Source organism: Parus major, chromosome 3 (genome assembly GCF_001522545.3).
Source record: "Parus major isolate Abel chromosome 3, Parus_major1.1, whole genome shotgun sequence".
NCBI classification, from domain to species: Eukaryota; Metazoa; Chordata; class Aves; order Passeriformes; family Paridae; genus Parus; species Parus major.
The window spans coordinates 91600056-91618571 of NC_031770.1; the positions used below are offsets into that span (position 1 = coordinate 91600056).

Here is an 18516-nt window from a genome sequence, read left to right on the forward strand (position 1 = left end):
TGGCTATTTTATTCATTTAAGTGAATGTCCCAACTTTATCAATATTCATTATTTTACAAGAAAGAGAATATTCAGTATTCTGACTATACCTACCATCTCTTTGAACCTGTACAATTCCAAATTAATTCAGTAAGCAGCTCAGTATTCAGACTAAGCAGCTGCTTTATTTTCATTCTTATACAGGTCAAACTGTGCAACTTAGCTTTTTAGCATTCTTTCTTGATTTCCTTACTTATCCAAGCTAAGCACTGTTGATATGTTTGCATATGCCGAGCTATAATGGATTTAGTATTTTTCCTCCTTTTATGTACTTAAAGAATCATAATAATCAGCTGCTTACCAACAGGTCATAACCAGAATTCTTATAGACCATAAAGCAAACTCAGCCATTGTAGCAGCAGTTCCAGGGGCTACATTCAGTAGTAATTGCTAAGACCGTTCTTCTCAGAAGGGGATAATGTATTTTAATTTTATTTTCAGTATATCAGAGCAAGAACTTAAATTATTGTAGATACAGGATATATAGTTTCTTGTTCAGAACCTTGATTGAAGACAAAGATAATTCCTATATCTTGTCTCATGGTCCCTCAGTTCTCACCATGTTTCTGGTCAGTCTATTCTTTTATTATGTCTTTGCAATTAAGTTGTAACAGTATTAACATCTGGTTTATTATATTTAAATAATATGTTTTGGAATAATACATTGTTTTCTTGAGAAATTCTGCTTCTGGAACATCTTGGTTTGGCACATTATTAGTTTTACTTAACTCATGCCTATTTGTTTTGCATAATCAAGACTGAGGGTAGGAAGAAGGAGGGAGAATTTTCTGGTTTCTATCTGACAAAAGTTTAGTTAGTGAGATTCTACAGCCACATTTTATGTGTGACTTTTGCCACTACATTTTGTAAAACTGTATACCTATCACCATGATCTGAATGATTTGCAGTACTAGAAACTGATTATGCATTAGTTTTTTGCTATTAAGGAGCAATCTTTTTCTTAATGATTCTTTTTTACACACAACTTTTTGATACCAGAATTATAGATGTGTAAGTGACACTACTGACAAGCAATAAATTCTATGGTGGGATTCACCAGTTTGCCTTACATGTGTTTATTGCACTGTACTTATCTATACATAGCTGTCACACATTACTGTGTGAGAAATAGAAGTTTCCCTGAAATTTGAGAGATCATTGTGAGTTATTTTCATGGAGTATACGTGATGTAGTAAGTTCTGGACACACAGGGTGTAATGCATGTAAAGCAATTTTCTTCACTTTTAGAAAGCATGGCAGAAAAGCAATACTCATTCAAACAGGTGAAAACTAAATAATACAGTCACTCTCATGTCTTACGACTTAATTACTTAATGGAAACTTCAGGTAACAACAGCTTTATTGGATGTGTTTAATCATTGTTGAATGCAGTCATTCAACTTTTTTTTTTCTATTACTTTGCATTGTTCTATTTCATATAGAATAGTTAATTTTATCAAAAAACCAACTGATTAGGACAGGATGTGAATAGTTTAAAAGCCTGTGTTATGTAGTAGTGGGGGTGATAGTAGTAGTAGCAGTAGTAGTGGTGGTGGTAGTAACTTATGCATCTACAAATGACTTTGCCATTTATCCTACATACAGACTCACTGGATCTAGTGTTCCTGATCTTATTGTGAGCATGAGCAACCAGATGTGGCTTCATTTACAATCTGATGACAGCATTGGCTCACCAGGATTCAAAGCTGTTTATCAAGGTATGACCTATTATAACCTAATTTAACTATTTTAAACACATGTTGTAAGTTACTTCATTATACCCCAACAAATTAATTTCAAATAGGCATTTGGTCCTTTCACAAACTTAGAGTTTTGATACTGTCTCTATTGTCAATCAATGGTTAATGAAGACATGGATTTCCAAATACTGACAGAACAACTAAAAATATTTGTAAAAAAAATGAAAGTTATTGTTCTAATATTTTTTGCTGGGAGGTCAATAGAAGCTATAAATTTCCAATATATTTGAAAGGTCTTAAATTTTCCATTCTGCTAACCTGTATCATACTGGACACTTTTAAAGAACATTGTTTAATATTCTAAGACTTTAATGGGGTGCTAATAAAACTTATTTTCATGCCTCACTGGGAATCTTCACAGACCTAAGTCAAAATGAGTATGTAATGAAAACTACAGATGTATTGTATGTTATTATGGAATTAGGAAGATGTATAGAATTGTGTATATTTAACAAAAAAAAAATAAATATGTAAGTTACCCTAGCCTCATTTGTGTTGCTTCTGTCTCAAAGAAATGAGAACCTTTGTAAATAACCATCTTTTTTTTTTTGACTGCGTGAAATTCAGCAACTTCTGAAGTTGATTAATTGTATTAAAAAAATATCTGGTATCTCTTAGTATGCATGCATGTATTGATTTTTTTCCATTTCAATAGGTTGTATAGACCTAAAACTAGAAAAAGCTCTTTCTTATCTGGTATCATTTTCTGTTAATTTCCATGTTAATTAGTTCCCCTTAAGGATAAGGGAAAACACTTGATACTATGTTCAATACTACCTTATGGGGACATATGATGAAAATTATTTGATTATAATAATCTTGTGAAAATTGGTTTTGTACAAAAGATGCTGCAAAATATTGAGAGACTATTCAGAGTTCAGTAACTGGAAGTAACTGAATTAGAAGAGTGGGAGTACACCTTAAACATTGTCCATAAACTGAAGTACCCTAAGTGTTTCACTTCTAGTTACCTTACTGCTTCAATACCAAAACAGGCAAAATAAAGAGTGAAAAGTTTTGGAAATGTTAATCTCGAGTTTAGCCAGCTATACATTTATTGCACTAAGGTTGTTAGGGCTGGTGTGAGCGGATTTTTAGAAGTAGGGTCTCTGGCTGTGACGTATTGTGAGCACTGAAAGGAACAGGAAGGGGATGTATTCCCCAGTGGTCAGCCAGGAAACAAGGTGTTACTTCTCTACACTAGCATTTTTCTGGTCTCTCCTTTAAGGCAGATGATGATCATAGCAGTGATTAGGGTTATACTACCACCATTATTTATACTCTATTTATTTGGGACTCACTCAAGCTCATTGTGCCATGCATGCAGACTGTATAGTTACACATCTCAAGTCTGTTTTATTGCATGTGTACAATGACATAGTCTTTATCTAAATTAATCTTAACTCTTGTCCCTTCTGTCATGGTTTTATCTTGTGTATCTTTATCTTTTGTGTCATTTCTAGGGTCTGTTTTTATTTAGAAAATATATTGTTTTAAAAAAAAAATTGTGAGATACATTCAGTGAAAATACTGATTATAGAGTGGAAAGAGAGCGTTGGAACAAGTTATGTATCTGACAATTTACACTGTTTCCTCAAACCAATATTAAGAACTTTACCTTCTCTTAACCCTATGAAAAAGTTCAAAAATTTAAATTATATATATCAGATGATTTGTTTTTCTGCTATAATTTCTTTCTTGTATTTCTGATGTAAATTCATCTATTGTCATTTCTGTGCTTGTCTAATGATATTGCTATTTATGGAATTCAGCCTCTTATGCGAACTTTCTGCAAACATCTGAAGTATACAATGTGCATTTTGCAGTAGCAGTAGCACTTCTTTGATGAAGTGTATTGTTATCATTTGACAGTTGGATTTTGGCTGTCAGTCTTGCTTTCCAACCAGTTGTGTGTTATTCTGTGTTTTTTTAGTTTTGAAATTTCAGAATTCTAAAGTGTGAAATGTTTTTACAAGTTCAAAAGTATAGTAAATGTTTTAAGATAAAGGTGAATTATAGGTCTTTTTCTCTCTTTCATTTCCATGTTCTCATTGATTTTATTAGAATTGTCCCATCTTTTATTGTTGATGGAACTTTCAGCCATCTGCACTCTCAATACATTTCCTGCTTTAGGCTAAGTGTAAAATTTAAACTTCTATCCTGTCACAACGTGCCTGAATAAATCTCCTTTCCCTTGTTTAGCACACAAAGAACCTGTCTAAAAATAGAATCTAGTTTTAATTGTGAGAAAGTTAATAGATTGTGACATGTAACCTCAAGGACACTGTGATTACAGTTAGCTAAAAGGAAGGCAAACTGCAGTCTTTGATGCCTTATACATGTTCTGTAGACACAAAGTAAACGACATCCTTATTTGAATCTTTCCCAAAGCGTGACTTTTGCTCAGGATTGGAACATGATTTCTCATGCTCTTGGGCAATATTTTACAGCTAACCAACCAAATCTTTACTTTGGATGTATTAAATATTATTTTTCTATTACTACTTAAATAATATCGTAGTCTGTAGAAAATTGTTACTTTAACTGAACTTCATGTCATTTTACTTATTAAGAAAGGATATTAATGATGCAGTTCACCTATCTTACATTATTAGCATGTCCACCTAAAAATGGCATGAAATGATGCCTATAAATGAATTCATATGCATAACAGATTTTATGTATGAATAATAAATTTAATCCTATTTACAATTTGCCCAAGGGATTAAGAGCAAGACAAGTCTTCTCAAGTTCTTTTACCTCTTCTTTGCCTCATCTTCAGAAACATGTTAATGTCAGAAAGATGTAGGGTTTTCTATATTCTCCCTATTCCAGTTTTTGTAGTTTTCCCTATTAATAATGTTTCTCGGACTATGGAATGCAGTTGTCCAGAAGCTGGAGCCACAAAAAAGTTTTCAGACATAGGTCCTGAAGAGATGGTTCCTGGAAAGAGTTTTGAATACAGAGGAATAACACTGTATTAGTATTGCTGTGTGCACTGGAAGGCTACCTGCGGAAACCCAGATGGCAAAACAAGTGTTGCTGTTAGTTTTTTAACTCCAGGAAACTAACAAATAGCTACTGTGTTAGTAAATGCAACAGGTGTCTTGATATTTTTCTGCCAGTCATACTCAATGTCATGCATTATAGACAAAAAAAATAAAATAAATTAAGTATTACCTCTATGTAATTAATAAGTAAAGTGCAAGACACTACAGGCAACCCTTAACTTTGATGATAAACTTTGTAAAACATGTTAGAACCACATTATTATTGCTAAAATAGAAGGCTGTTAACCCATACTAAAAAAAAAAAAAAGTAAGAAAGGTGAAGAATTATCTGAACCTGACATTATTTTTTTCAAAATGATTTTATATACTGCATTTTAAAGTGCTTCATTCTCTGTTATAGGTCCCAGCTAACTTAACAGAATGGTTTAATACCTTTCAAAAATAATCCTCTGAAAGCATATTTTCTGTTAAAAGGTCAGAAATTTAAATTGTTCTGTCCTTGAAAAATGAGATATGCTGTAATACTGCACCTAAGTGTTTCAAAGGATCTAAACTGAAATCCTCTCCAATTACCTATGCCATTTTTCCTTACTGAAGCCAAGAAGACGAGGTGTCACTCCACAATTCTTCATAAATTAAACAAAATTACATGATGTTTTTCACAGCTGATACTCCACAATAAAACCCGCTAACATTTCTCAATGTGTATACATCACTATATAGCACTGCTTAAAAATTAAAACTTTCAACAAAAAAAAAACAGAGAGAAGGAAACATTTACAGAGAAGAAATATGGAGTACAGGCATTGTTAAAATAGTTTTCAGAGTTTCTGCATCAGAGCTGTTTAAAAAATAAAGAAATTATAAAAATGGACTGTAAGTTTTAGTTATGTTTCTAGTATAATTTTTCCTCTTACTTAGGTATTTAGTAAGGTTATGAAAGACCTCAGTGTATTTTCCCCATACAAGGAACATATGTAATCTCCTGGAATAATACTGTAAACATGCGGAATGGTAATCTTGAAGAAGGTTGTTGCTGATCTCCCTTGTTGAAGTTGCTTCAGTCTGAATAAATTTTAAATATGCGTTAGAACAGGGCCTGGCATCTTCTCACCACTCTGCTTAAATAGGTTTAGGGTCACCAAAAGTACTTATTTTGAATTAATAAATTAATTACTGATTTTTTTAAAGCTCTACCCTTATTTTCAGACCTGCCATTCAATGACTCTCAATTGTTTTGTTTTGTTTTTTCTTTTCTATAGCACCATGTATATAAAGAACAACATTACATACACACAAATAAACATAATATGCACAAAGTGATGAAAACAATATCACACCACCACCCTGAGGTTACAGCATGGTCTGTTAGCAGCAACAAAGTTTGTTGATATGCTAAGACTATACTTTTACAAGCATACTTTTTTTCCAGTTTATTGCCTGGCTAAAGAAAGGACTTTTTTACATAAAATAGGTAAAGAATTTGCAATTAATATTTTATTCATACACCTTTTTTTTTAAGTTATTTTTCTTCTTGAGCATAATTTCTATTTTGTTTTGACCACAAGTGAAGACCATTCGTGCCCAAAATGAGCACATGTGATCTAATATAGTATTTAGGCAGCTTTGAATTGACAGGAAGATTTAGTTTATGCCACTTCTTAATTATTCAAGCATGCATTTAGCTGTTAAGTGGATAAGTTAGGCACAGTCATTGCCATGCATATCCAGGTCAGGATAATGCTGCACGTTACTGTTACAGATGAGTAATGGGATGATTTGCTCTCACAATTAAGGGATGAATATTGTGTGTATTTAAGCTTTATTGATGTGTAGTTATGTTATTGTGGTTTGTTGTTCAGCTGTCCTCTGTGGTCCCCATAGTCCCCTTTCCCCCGCTGTGTATTGCTGCCGCTGGACATCCCGGGCTGTCTGGGACATGGAGGGAAGGCACGTACCTGTGCCCCTTGCAAGGGGCAGCTGGGAATGGGAAAACCTTGTTGATAGCAGGGTATGGCATGACAACACCTGACCTACAATCAAGTTGCAAGAAAGCAGAAAGAAGAGATGACTGACAGACTCTGGAGGGCCTAGGGTTGCCTGATGCAACCCCAGAGGCATAAAAGGTGAAGCAGATATTTCGTAGACAAGCAGCTCCCAGCTTGCTGCCCTTTTTCCTTATTCAGTCTTTCGCTGTATTTCATTAAATATTCATTATGTATTCGTATCTTTAAAATTTTTAAAAGTGAGGGTTGTTTCTCACATTATTGTGACAGTAGGTCTTGTAGCAGTATCAAATAGTGATGTTACATTACAGTTGCAGCCAAAAGAAAAGGACTGATGAGGTGAATATGTGCCTGAGTTTGGCTTATGCCACTCATTTTATGGGTGTGACACAGCTAAAAATAGTTGCTTTATGGCTCTCAGTATCCAAGGTGGATCATGCAGCCAGCTGATCATAAGGCTGCTTCCATGATTGTGGTCCTATTGGCTGTATCACACTGACAAAAAAAGCACATGACAGCTTCAAGTTTTAGGTGTGAATGTTTTATATTTTTATTATGCTTGAGATTTTTTCTCCCATTCAACCTGGTAAACCTGTCATTCTATAAAAGTATTTAATCTTCTGACTTCCAGACTTCTTGATAACCAGTATAACAACATCTGTTTTCTAGGCTGTTTAGAACTCATCTTTTATTCCTGACTTTACATGGTTATATAAAGTAATGAAGTTATTTCACTAGGCTATTCTTTAGTACCTAACAATGTTATAAAATAAACCTGGTGACTCAATGATATAATTCTAGCATTTTATGTAATTTGAATTATTTAGAATTCTTGGAGATGTCAGGAAGTATATCAGCTCCTGCAAGCAGCTGAAAATGTCAGACTTACAACCTTTATTTGTATTCATGCTCAACTAAGCAGTTAATCTTTAAGCTCCTCATTATGATTGTTTGGAAGACGACTCTTCTTTCCTCTTGAGACTAGTAGAAAAATACTTTCAAAAACAAATTTCAGTTGTTCAGATAAATGTCAGTTATGTTTTTGCATGCAATTACTTTATATAACCATGTAAGGTATTAGTAAACCTTAAATCAGTGCAATTTTTTACAAAAATATAATAACCCTAAAAATTTTTTACACTACCAATATTGATATAAAACTCTCTTACTGCTTGGAGGTTTAATAAGACCTGTGCTGAAAAAATAAATGGAATTAAGACTTCCTAGGACTCTCACAATTGGACATGCACACAGGGAAATCACTACATAGTGTAATGCTTGGAAAGAAAACAGATATAAGTCATTCAGTGAAAACCTTAAGTTTCGCTTTAAGCTTTTCTGTCTCATGTATTTCATGCATATTTTCTTCTTGTATTATCTTTGCATGTATTATAATTCAGAACATTATTCAAGTGTGTGCTTTTAGGCAACAGGCAATAAATATGTGTCATGTGAATATTTTTATTTTATAAGGTTACTTGGTTCTGTGGAGAACTGTCAGAGAGTTCCATCATAATATTCTATGAATGAATCTGTTTGTAGTGCTTCACAGGGAAGGTTAGTTTTTAGGATGGGCAAACGTCAGTCACTTAATTTCTGCCACAGTGTATTATCAATCGTTTTCAGAAGCTTTCCTATATCTTTGTCTGAACTTTTTAGAGTATATTATTCAGATAAGCCTAGGAGAGGCATTTCTCAGTTTCAGCATACTTGAATTTTCTTTCAAGAAATAAATAGTATCACCAGTAGGTTACTAATAGAATGAAATGAGGAACCCTAAGTTACTTATAATTACTGCAGCAGTTTCAAAGAAATTCTTAATACTGGAGAATGTGTTTGCCTGAGTTTTGTATAATGTTAGGGGTGGCAGACAGAATACACTTTTCATCTAGAAAATACATATGAGCTTGAGGAATATAATATAATAGTGATATGCCTTGGCTTGTTGAGTGTTTTGCATATTTATATATTAGCAGACTGTAGTGGACAAGACCAAATTTCTGTCTCTGCCACAATCCTTGATTATACAATCCCAAATAGAAGCTTAGTGAAGAGAATAAAAAGGAGAAAGCATGCAATACACTATATAACTCTTTCCTCCTAAATTAACAAAATAACAAAACAAAAATTACCAGATGGAGTAAAATTTTTTAAGTAAATGACTTTCCATTTTGATTTTTATATTAATGGTGTAACTCTGCTTCTTGTGTCCTACTTTTATTTTCACTTTTCAGACCTCGATACCATTCTGCTCAACTCTGCTCCACTGAAATATAATCAGTGTCTGGTACTCATCTCAGTCAGCTTAATGATTGACATCTATTTGTTCAGTTATGATGTTTAACAATATATATTAGCCTATTTTGCTATAGCCTTTAATACAATACATTCTATTGTGCCAATCATGGACACTGTTAATATGCTGGATAAGAACATGCATGTTAAATATCTTTATTACTGTGTCCACAGCTTAAACTTCAGAATTTAAAAGTAAAAACTCCAAAACTCTTAGTACTTTCCCCATTTGCAATTTGATTAGGTACAGGCAATATTGTGTATTCTTTCTTAGTTATACTAAATGACTGCAGGTGGGAAGCTGCCATCTCCCTTCCCCTCCAGACTGCAGCTCTGTCTGACAGAAGACACATACCTGCATTTATATCTTTTCAGTGATTCATTTAACAGCTTAATTTTAAACCGTTTGTCTGCTTCTCTTCATAAAATTATTAAACATTGAAACATTGAATAAGAGAGAATTGTTATGTTTTAACTCAGTGAAGGTCATTCTGGTAGTCAAACTTGTTTGGAAAGTAGTTTCACATAATAATTAAACACATTCCATGTAGAAAACAGCTCAGATCTCTTTATTGATTTAATGTTTTATGCCTTTTTTATCCATTTTCATTTATCAATATGTTTGACCTTAACATAAATGCTATTTCCAGACTTTAAACTTTTAATTAAGGTTTGCCATGGCTTTTAAAACACATTATTAACATTTGATAATTTTTTTTCAAAGACTAAGAACAAATTGTAAAAATAAGATTCTAAAAAATTTTAAAATAAGATTCTCGTAACATGTATGTGAGAATTAAGTATAAGTAACTGATTTTTTGGAAGCTTCTTTTATTTGTTGATTTTTACTTCTGGCAGGTCATTCTTTGTACTTTTTTTCTTCTACTGAAAACAAATAAGAAATGGAACTGAATAATTTAATCTAAGTGTTTGAAACAAAACCTAGTCTTCTTAGCACATACAGCTCAGTTTAAGAGTTTGGTCAACAATTTATTAGTTTAACCTTTTAAAACTTTTTTTACACTTTTTAATATAGAAAACACCATAGTGTATGCACCATGAATTTAGCTGTCCACTGAAGTTACCTAAGAAGATAGATAGTCCTTTCACTCTTTAGGCCAAAATAATTCTCTTTTAGTAATTTGCCTTATTTAATTCATGAAGTGGTGACATACTCAGAATTTCCTGTTAATATCTACAGCTGAGGTTGTTTGGAACTCTTAAGCATCTTCCATTCATTTATAGAGTTCCTGCAAATGATGGTCAAACAGAAAGATGCATCATACAACAGATAGCATGTTATGATATTTCTCTTGAATAAGAACACTTCTTATAGAGCATTTTATTTTTCTGACAGTTTTCTGTATTTTTTTGCCATAAGGTTCAAACCATGGTAACTATATTGCCCCTTAGTTTTGAAGCCTTTGGATGCGTGACAGTCACTCTATGCTTTCAAAAACCAAACACTTGATTTTAAATGAGTAATGAATCAGCTGTTCATGTTGTCTCACCAGTGGTGACACATAGTTTAAGCTTTTTTCATGACTATGTTTCTTTAAGTAAACAACTTTTTTTGAACAGTAATGAAAGAATTGATTAAATTATATGATGACTGAGACACATTGGAATGTACTGAGTCATAGAAATATTTAGGTTGAAAAAGACCCCTAAGATCATTGAGGATAATTCTTAACCTAACATTTCCAAGTCCAAAAAATCTTGGATTTAAATATGGATGATTTTTTAAAGTAATCTGTCAAAGAAAATTCTGAATGAGCTATCAGAAGTGATGTTATACCTGAAATCAATAAATTTTAAAAAAACATTGTTTTTATAATCTTGATAAATATTTAATTTGCTCCGCTAAGGCAAAATGCAATACTATTGCAATTTTTCTTAAAACAAATATTTATCTGGAACCTAAAAAGAAAGAATTTCTGAGTCAGACTTTGACTTTCACAGGATTTTCTGTGCATGTTTGTGCATGATGTCACCATACTAATAGTTATTTTTGAGATACAACACAGGGTAACTTGCTAAAAAATACTAAGTATATATTCTTATTACAAGCTGAAGAAAAAGATAAAATTACTCTAAGACACTGTACAGAAATTCCTGCTTCCAGCTAAGACTTTATTGTAGCCATTTAAAAATTACTTATATATGCATTTATAGATATATAAAATGTATTACACATATTAGAATAATTTCAAGGAATCTGAATAATCTCTCCACTCAAAATTTACCCAGCATTTTTCATATTTTGATTTTCTTCTATGTGTATTAGAATACATTTTATATCACAAAATTAATTCAGTAAGTTTTGCATAAGCTTTTAAAATAATGCAGCTAATCTTACATTTACTGTTATAAATCGAGGCCATGTTCTGGATTTTAAGATACACCCAGCTATAAAAGCCCTGGAAATAGGAACTACCTTTATTTTTTAAAAATGTCTGTTACATCTTCAAGGAGATGCTCATAAATGTTAAAATTAACAAGGTACAATAAATTTAAAGTACATATATAGCTGAGTAATCTACCTTAAATCCCTGTGTAAGCACTCTCCTTCAGTGACATTTTGACCCTCCATAAGTGCAAGTTAATCTTCTTTGACAGAAGAACACAAATCCACTAAAGAGGACTAAATCACAGTGATCTGAGGACAATGGCACATCCAGTGAATCTCTTTGCACGTCCTTTTTTTTGTGCCTTTAATGGCCATAGTTGTGTTCTTTTCCTAGTTAGGGTGGTGTGTGTGTGCAGGTTGTTGTGGTTAAGCCCGACAGGGGGAAGCAAGGATGGATTCTCCACATTTCCTTTAGTGGTCAGACCTGGTGGGGCAGTCTTTCCATGGCCAGGAGTCCAGCCCCTAGGGTTTAGGGGAGGAGGATCAGAGATGCTCTTCACAGGCAGACCAGGATAGACCAGATAGATAGCACCTGCCCAGTGCTTTATCATCAGAGTGCTGGTGTTCTCCACACAAATCTTCACCTGCACTGATTCTCATCCAAATCCTTGGAGTCCTGATCATTGTGCACTGTAGACCACTTCCTTCGCTGATAATTTCCAGTACAGTGTGTTAATTTGTTCAGTAAAACTGGTGTCTTAGAAATGATGTACTGGAGTTCTGCACAACTCATATCATGATATTTTTATATAGTAGATTCATTTTAGCTGTTATTGATATTTTAAAAAGATCTGTAATTTCTTGTTTATATGCATTTTTCCATCTTTTCAGGCTAGGCTAGATTCCTATTATCATCTCATTAAAGTAAATTGCAGGTTTTAGGATTTTGGGGTGCTTTTCTTTTAGTAACTAACACCATGAAAAGATGGTCAGGTTTAGGTCATTAGACAGTACCTGCATCATTTGTGCCTTCATTATAGCATTTATTGAATTTCTTAAATGTCACTGTTGATTACTAAGTCACATGATTTCAAAAGGAAAATTATACTTGAGTCTCAAATATTATTGAAAACACCATACTGGCTCGTGCTAAAGAAAGATCTGTGACAAATATTAAGCAACAGTTGAAGATTTTAATCCTGATGCACAGTTGTCTATTAGTAAGATCCTCTATAAAGAGTATTATTTCACTGAAGAGTTCTTCAAAGTTCTTCAGAACTTTTTATCTTTCCCAAGTCCTTTTAAACATTGCTTGATTTATCTATTCAGGTCATAAACAGACATAAATTTTATACTTTGAAATTGATGTTACATACTAACACCTCCACTTGTTGCAAAGTCAGCATATCCTCCAGTGAAGCCTTTTTTATATTGCTCTCTCATTTTATTAGCAATTTAGATTAAAGAGGGTTGTTATTCAGATGAAATAATGGCTTATTTTTATGTTGCTGTGAAATGTGAGAAAAACAATTCTTCCTAAACTAAAACATTATCAAGATTGAAATTCAGATTTTGTGCATTTGATTTCTTTGTTGTATATATGGCAGCATGTACAAAAAAATCCATTCAGATTTTATTATAGATAAGAATTGCTGAATTAAGTTAACAGAAAGTTACAATGATACCTTACTTAGCAATGTGTGTGTTTGCATGCTTTTTTTGCATATGAGCACTTCTGAAAACTCAGTTTTATTCTTATCATTAAGAACTAACAACATTTACTAGAAAATGGATTATCTAAAATATGTAGTCTTGGCTTTCTCAGAACATCACGTATATAAGATTGTAGAGTGAAGGTTTTTAAGTGAAAAAATGGAATATATGGGATATATGTGTAGATGAAGGTGAATGCAATGCATTGACTGTCAGTGAAAAACAGTTTGCTACTGCCTTGTACATTCACCTCTCCTCTCACCTTTCCAGGCCAGCATAGCCATGGCCAGGCCTTTCTTCAGTAGGCCATTATGGAAAGATTTTAAAAGAACATTTCCTTTACAATTCACTTGTAAGTCTTGGTACTAGTAGTGTTTTCAAAGGGCCTCTATTTCTCCTTTCAGTGTCCAAAGAATAGTGTGATGCTGAAGAAACTTTTAGAAAGCAGAGTACTATTTACTTTAAAACAAAATCACCACAAGTAGAGCCCAAAAGAAAGCAGTGAATGTTTTGCAGGTACTCTAACAGTATCAGTTGTAATATAAAAAATAAATGAAGCATGAGTCCTTGTAAATACATATGTAAATTATTTCCAGTCTATATCTCCAGGTTTACCTGTTGATGTGTTTTTTCAATTGTTTGGAAGAAAAAAAAAATAGGACCATTTTTATCAGGTTGTGAATATATTTGGCTTTGTTTCAATGCTAAAGAGTGATATTAACATGTGTGCACCTGCATAGCCTTCCTTGAAGAACTAAGACTTTAAATGAGGCAGAAGATATAAACCTTTTTGATATTTCCTATGATCTACAGTACCCACCACATTTCAATCTATCTGTGTTTGATAATTCCAGGGTCTTAACATTTGTTGCCACTTTCGGTTTGCTAATGTCTCTATGACCTCTGAAACAGTGAAATGTTTTTCTAAAATCACCTTTAGAGAGAACATGGTAAAAATGCTTGTGTCTGTTAATTTTTCTATGGTGCTGTATTAGCATTCTGTAGAAAGGATTACTGAGTTTTGGTGGGTATAATTTCTCAAGCTTATTCAGCGTGCAACTGAACTTTGCCAGATTGTGTTTCCAAATATTACCATATTGAGTTTGGTTCAAAATCTAATTAGATGCTTGGAACCATGGCCAGAAGTTCTTCCTGTGCCATTTTGGTACAATTAATATGCAGAAAAAGAAGAGGAATTTTAACAGATTTTAGTAAAAAATGTATGTCAAAAATATTTTTTTCCTAATTTCCATTCATTCAATTAATTCCATTTTTAAATTTCCACTCACAATATGCTCAAGAAAAGTGGGTGCAACCTATTTATTGGGTTTGTCTTTTAATCTGCCAAGATTGAAAGTATATAGAATAATCTGACTATGCCTGATCTGTTTGCTTCTCTACAGTACAGACATTTGGATGTGTTTTCACCAGAACATGAACCTGATAGGAACGACATAAATATAAATTTAAATTTTTCCCCCCTTGTGCTATTTTGAAAAAAAAAAATAAAATAAACACAAAAAACCCCACCCCAGCAGCAAACCAAAACAACACTGTATTTGTCAAACACTTTTTAAAAATTAATTTTTTTTTTGATGAACAGATTTTAATTGTACCCTGGTTATTCTATGAAGGCCATAGTTAAACTTTGTTATAGAGTAACAAACACAGGATTTCCATGTAGCAGTTTGCTGTGGTTTTTAGGTTTGTGCAGTTAACCTCTGCAGACAGTGTTCAGAGAGAGACATTTTTCAGCAAAACAACCAACACCATTAAATCCCCATAGTAACCCAACCTGTCCTCCTTCCTTTTTTCTTCTGGGTGTAAAAATGGAAAACCAAGATGTTGAATGGAAATTTTCAGACTAAGTCAAATCTGTCTATGCAAAGTCAAATAGATAATGCTCATGAAGACTCCCCTGTGTGCCTCCATGAAATTTCAGTTTTTAATTGCTCTCACTGATAAAAACACATGCATTTTTGTTTGTTCGTTTCTTTTAGTGAATGTATACTATGCCTACAAAATATTTTCATGTACATATGGATATGTTTATATGGAATAGCTTCCAGACTGAATTCTAAGAGATTTCCTTTGCTTGTCTGCAGAGTAGTTTTGTGTTAGGTTATGTTCCTCAGAAAGTGTGTTTTGTTTGGGAAAACTCCTGCAGGTAAGCCTTGGCCATGTCAGCATCTTTGGAAAGAGAAGGAAAGTTTGTCTTCCTTAACCCCACCCCAGAAATTTTGGGTGACCAAGGGGACAGGAGCCAACAAGGATGGAGGCACAGGAAAAAAAATTGAAACATACAAGATATAGATCAGAACAAAAGGAACATTTCTCTAGACGGAAAGAGCACCCATGCAATACAATCTCAGAGTTAACCAAAGAGAAACTTTGAGATCTTGAGAACATGTGCATTGCCAAAAATGGTTAAAAGATGCTGGACTGAATCCAACCCTAGAGGGCAGGATTTATCCTGAAAGGGCAGAATGTAGAAGTGTAAGGCCTAAAGATGTTTTCTCTTTTTCTTTTTATTTATTTTCTTCAGAAGAATGTTTTTGGATCAATACTTCATCCTTCTTCCTTCTTTACTGAAACATAATAAAGAAAAATTAATTGGATGTTCACACTGTACTGGTATTGGTACTTTCAGTTGCTTCCAAAGCTAACATTTTTCATTTGAGCACTTCTTCTACAACCTGCATTAAAAAAGTACTGAATTGAAGCTCCAGAAAGTCCACGCATGATTTTAATCTTTCATTTTGTTTTATGAAACTGTACTTATCACTCCTGGTCTTTAAAGTGGAGGCACGTCCACCTTAAGGTAAAGAAGTAGATATTCAGAGAAAATAAGGTCCTCCCATCTAGCATTAATTTTATTTTACAAAATTCTTAGCTGTCATAGGTTTGAGATTTTGGTGAGGATTTCTTTTAAGAGCATGAGAAAAAGTGGTGCTTATGTGGGTAGATGTGCTTCAGAAGACATACACCTATAATATATGTCAGGTTAAAACATCTTGAAAATAGTGTGGCATTGTTCTTGACCTATTTTTCTGTAATATTTCTGTAACAAACTGTTAGGATTGGTGGTTTTTTAACACACGTATAGATTAAGGTAATTGAAGAAGTTATATTTTCTAATGATAATTCTTAGTCCATATTTTTTCTTCAAAATGCTATCATTATCTAATTGCAATCCATTTAATGTGTGCAAAATTAATTTTCTATTATGACAATTCTTAATTAAAATGCCATGTGTCACTAATTTAAATGACTGAAAGAAGTCCAAATATATTTTCTCATCTGAGTTTATAATCTGAAAAACATATTGTTTGTATAACATGGCAAATTTTCCATAAAACCATGTTAAGTACTGGTAATTATATTTTTGTCTTTTAACTCTTTAGAAATAGTGTTTTATGTTGGTGGTTCCATTACTTTGCTTAGGATCAGTGTTGAATTTACAATCCTGTTACAAATGACTTGCTAGTGAGACTTCATTGATTTTCTTTCTAGACAGCTACAATGTCTTTCTTGTCAGGACTTAAGATAATTGTAAGATGTTTAAGTATATTCCACTGTAAAGGAAGATAAAGCATATAATTTTCCTAGTTTGAAAAATTAAACACACAGGTATTTGTTTAATTCCTTGGTTCCTCTTCCCTCCAATTTTTGAGACAGTTAATATATGTGACCTTGCTCAGTGATGTGGGATCTCCCTTGTTCTCCATAAGTTCTTGAAAATAATTGCTAATAGTTCATTGACTGCTTCAGCTTAAGTACTGAATTTAATTAGGTCCTGTTCCCTCGAATGTGTCTGCATTTTCTAAATGGTCCTTAAGCTGTTCTTTTCCTATCCTGCCCTTCTCTTAATTCTTTTTAAACATGTTTTATCTAGATAAGAGAATGTGTTCTTCATTCTCCTTTCCAGCTAGCTATTTTTCTTTTAATTTTAATGATAATTTTATTCTACAAATTTTGTTACTGCCTTCTGCCTCATTCCATGGTTTTCCTTTTCACAATATTCATCCTTATGTTATTCTGGTAATTTCTGTAGGAAGATGAAATTCATTTTTCCTGTACTTCCTATTTTCAATAATATTCTAAGTTTCTTTCCACAGGGTAACCTCATGCTAACTTTTTGTCTAAGGCCCTGCTCAGTCATTTGTGCTGACAGTCCCTACTCTTCATAGTAATAAAGCAAGATGAACACTATAATTTGAACAATATCATGTTCCTCATCACAAAACATTAGATTAAAAATCTACAGTGAGACCAAAAGCATATTGGTACTTGACAATAATAGGTGTTTAGGGAAGAAATGGTCAATTATACAGTGATAAATCAAGAAACAGAGTATTTTTTCTGTTTACAGTGATGCATGCCTCAAATAATATGTCTTTCATTCAGATTTTCTCCCATGTATTTGTCCAAAAACTTTTTGAACACGTGTATTTCACCCCCTAGAAGAGATGTGCAGTCTGTTTAATTGGTCCTCATTTTTATAGTAACTTTGATCTTTTGTTTTCCTCCTCTAGTTCTAATATTAGCTTTTTTAAATGGAAGAGCAGTACTACATGTAAAATTCAACATGGAAAGGAAATTTTTGAAGGTCTGTGTGTGAGGACAGAATGCTATTCTCTGTTTTGTAGTATTCCTTTCCCAGTAATTCTTAACAGTTTACAGTTTCATGGATTGACCTAGTATGCCCGACAGCTGGAGTTCTAGCTGTCAAATCAGAACATATCATTGTGCCTGAAAACTCATAATAATGTGGGGTTTTTTTCCCAGATTTATTTTTCTACAAATTTTGGTAATGAATGGTAATTTTCTAACCATGCTTGGTTAGAAAGTATATCATCAGTAGGTTTTGCAACAAGTAAAACTCTTCTTCCTCATTGCTGTTCAGATTTGACCTGCATCTACCCCTCAACATGTAAAATTGATTGTAAACAAACCAACCTTTTCTTTTTCTGCATTCTGTAATAACATATTTAAGTACATGGCAAATATAAAACTTAAAGAACATATTGTAAAGCTTGTTTTCTGTTTTATTGTTTTATTGCTTTCAAGGATTTTTATAAGAGATGATGCAATATGATATTATTATTACCAGCAAGCCACCATATGCTATGATAGTGAACTGTTAACTTAAATTGACTTCCTAGGAAAGTTGTTGTTTTTTCATCGATCTGATACTAAAGTAATTTTCATTTTGTTTTTTTTTAATATTGATACAGAATGCAATAAGGTGGAAGCAGCAAAAATTAATCTACTGGATATGATCTGTGGTCTTTTTGATAACAGCAAGGACAAAAAATTTCAGAGAAAATGTGAGAGTCTTT

General features: G+C 32.9%; 1 protein-coding gene across 2 annotated transcripts in view; it reads left to right on the plus strand.

Annotated features, from left to right (window-relative positions):
• Positions 1-18516, plus strand: part of CSMD1 (CUB and Sushi multiple domains 1) — a 1067087-nt gene that overhangs the window by 792844 nt on the left and 255727 nt on the right. For both annotated transcript variants that reach the window (XM_015621308.3, XM_015621309.3), the window contains exon 12: positions 1645-1757. In XM_015621308.3, the coding sequence (XP_015476794.1) occupies positions 1645-1757 (113 nt within the window). The remainder of the gene's footprint in view (positions 1-1644; positions 1758-18516) is intronic.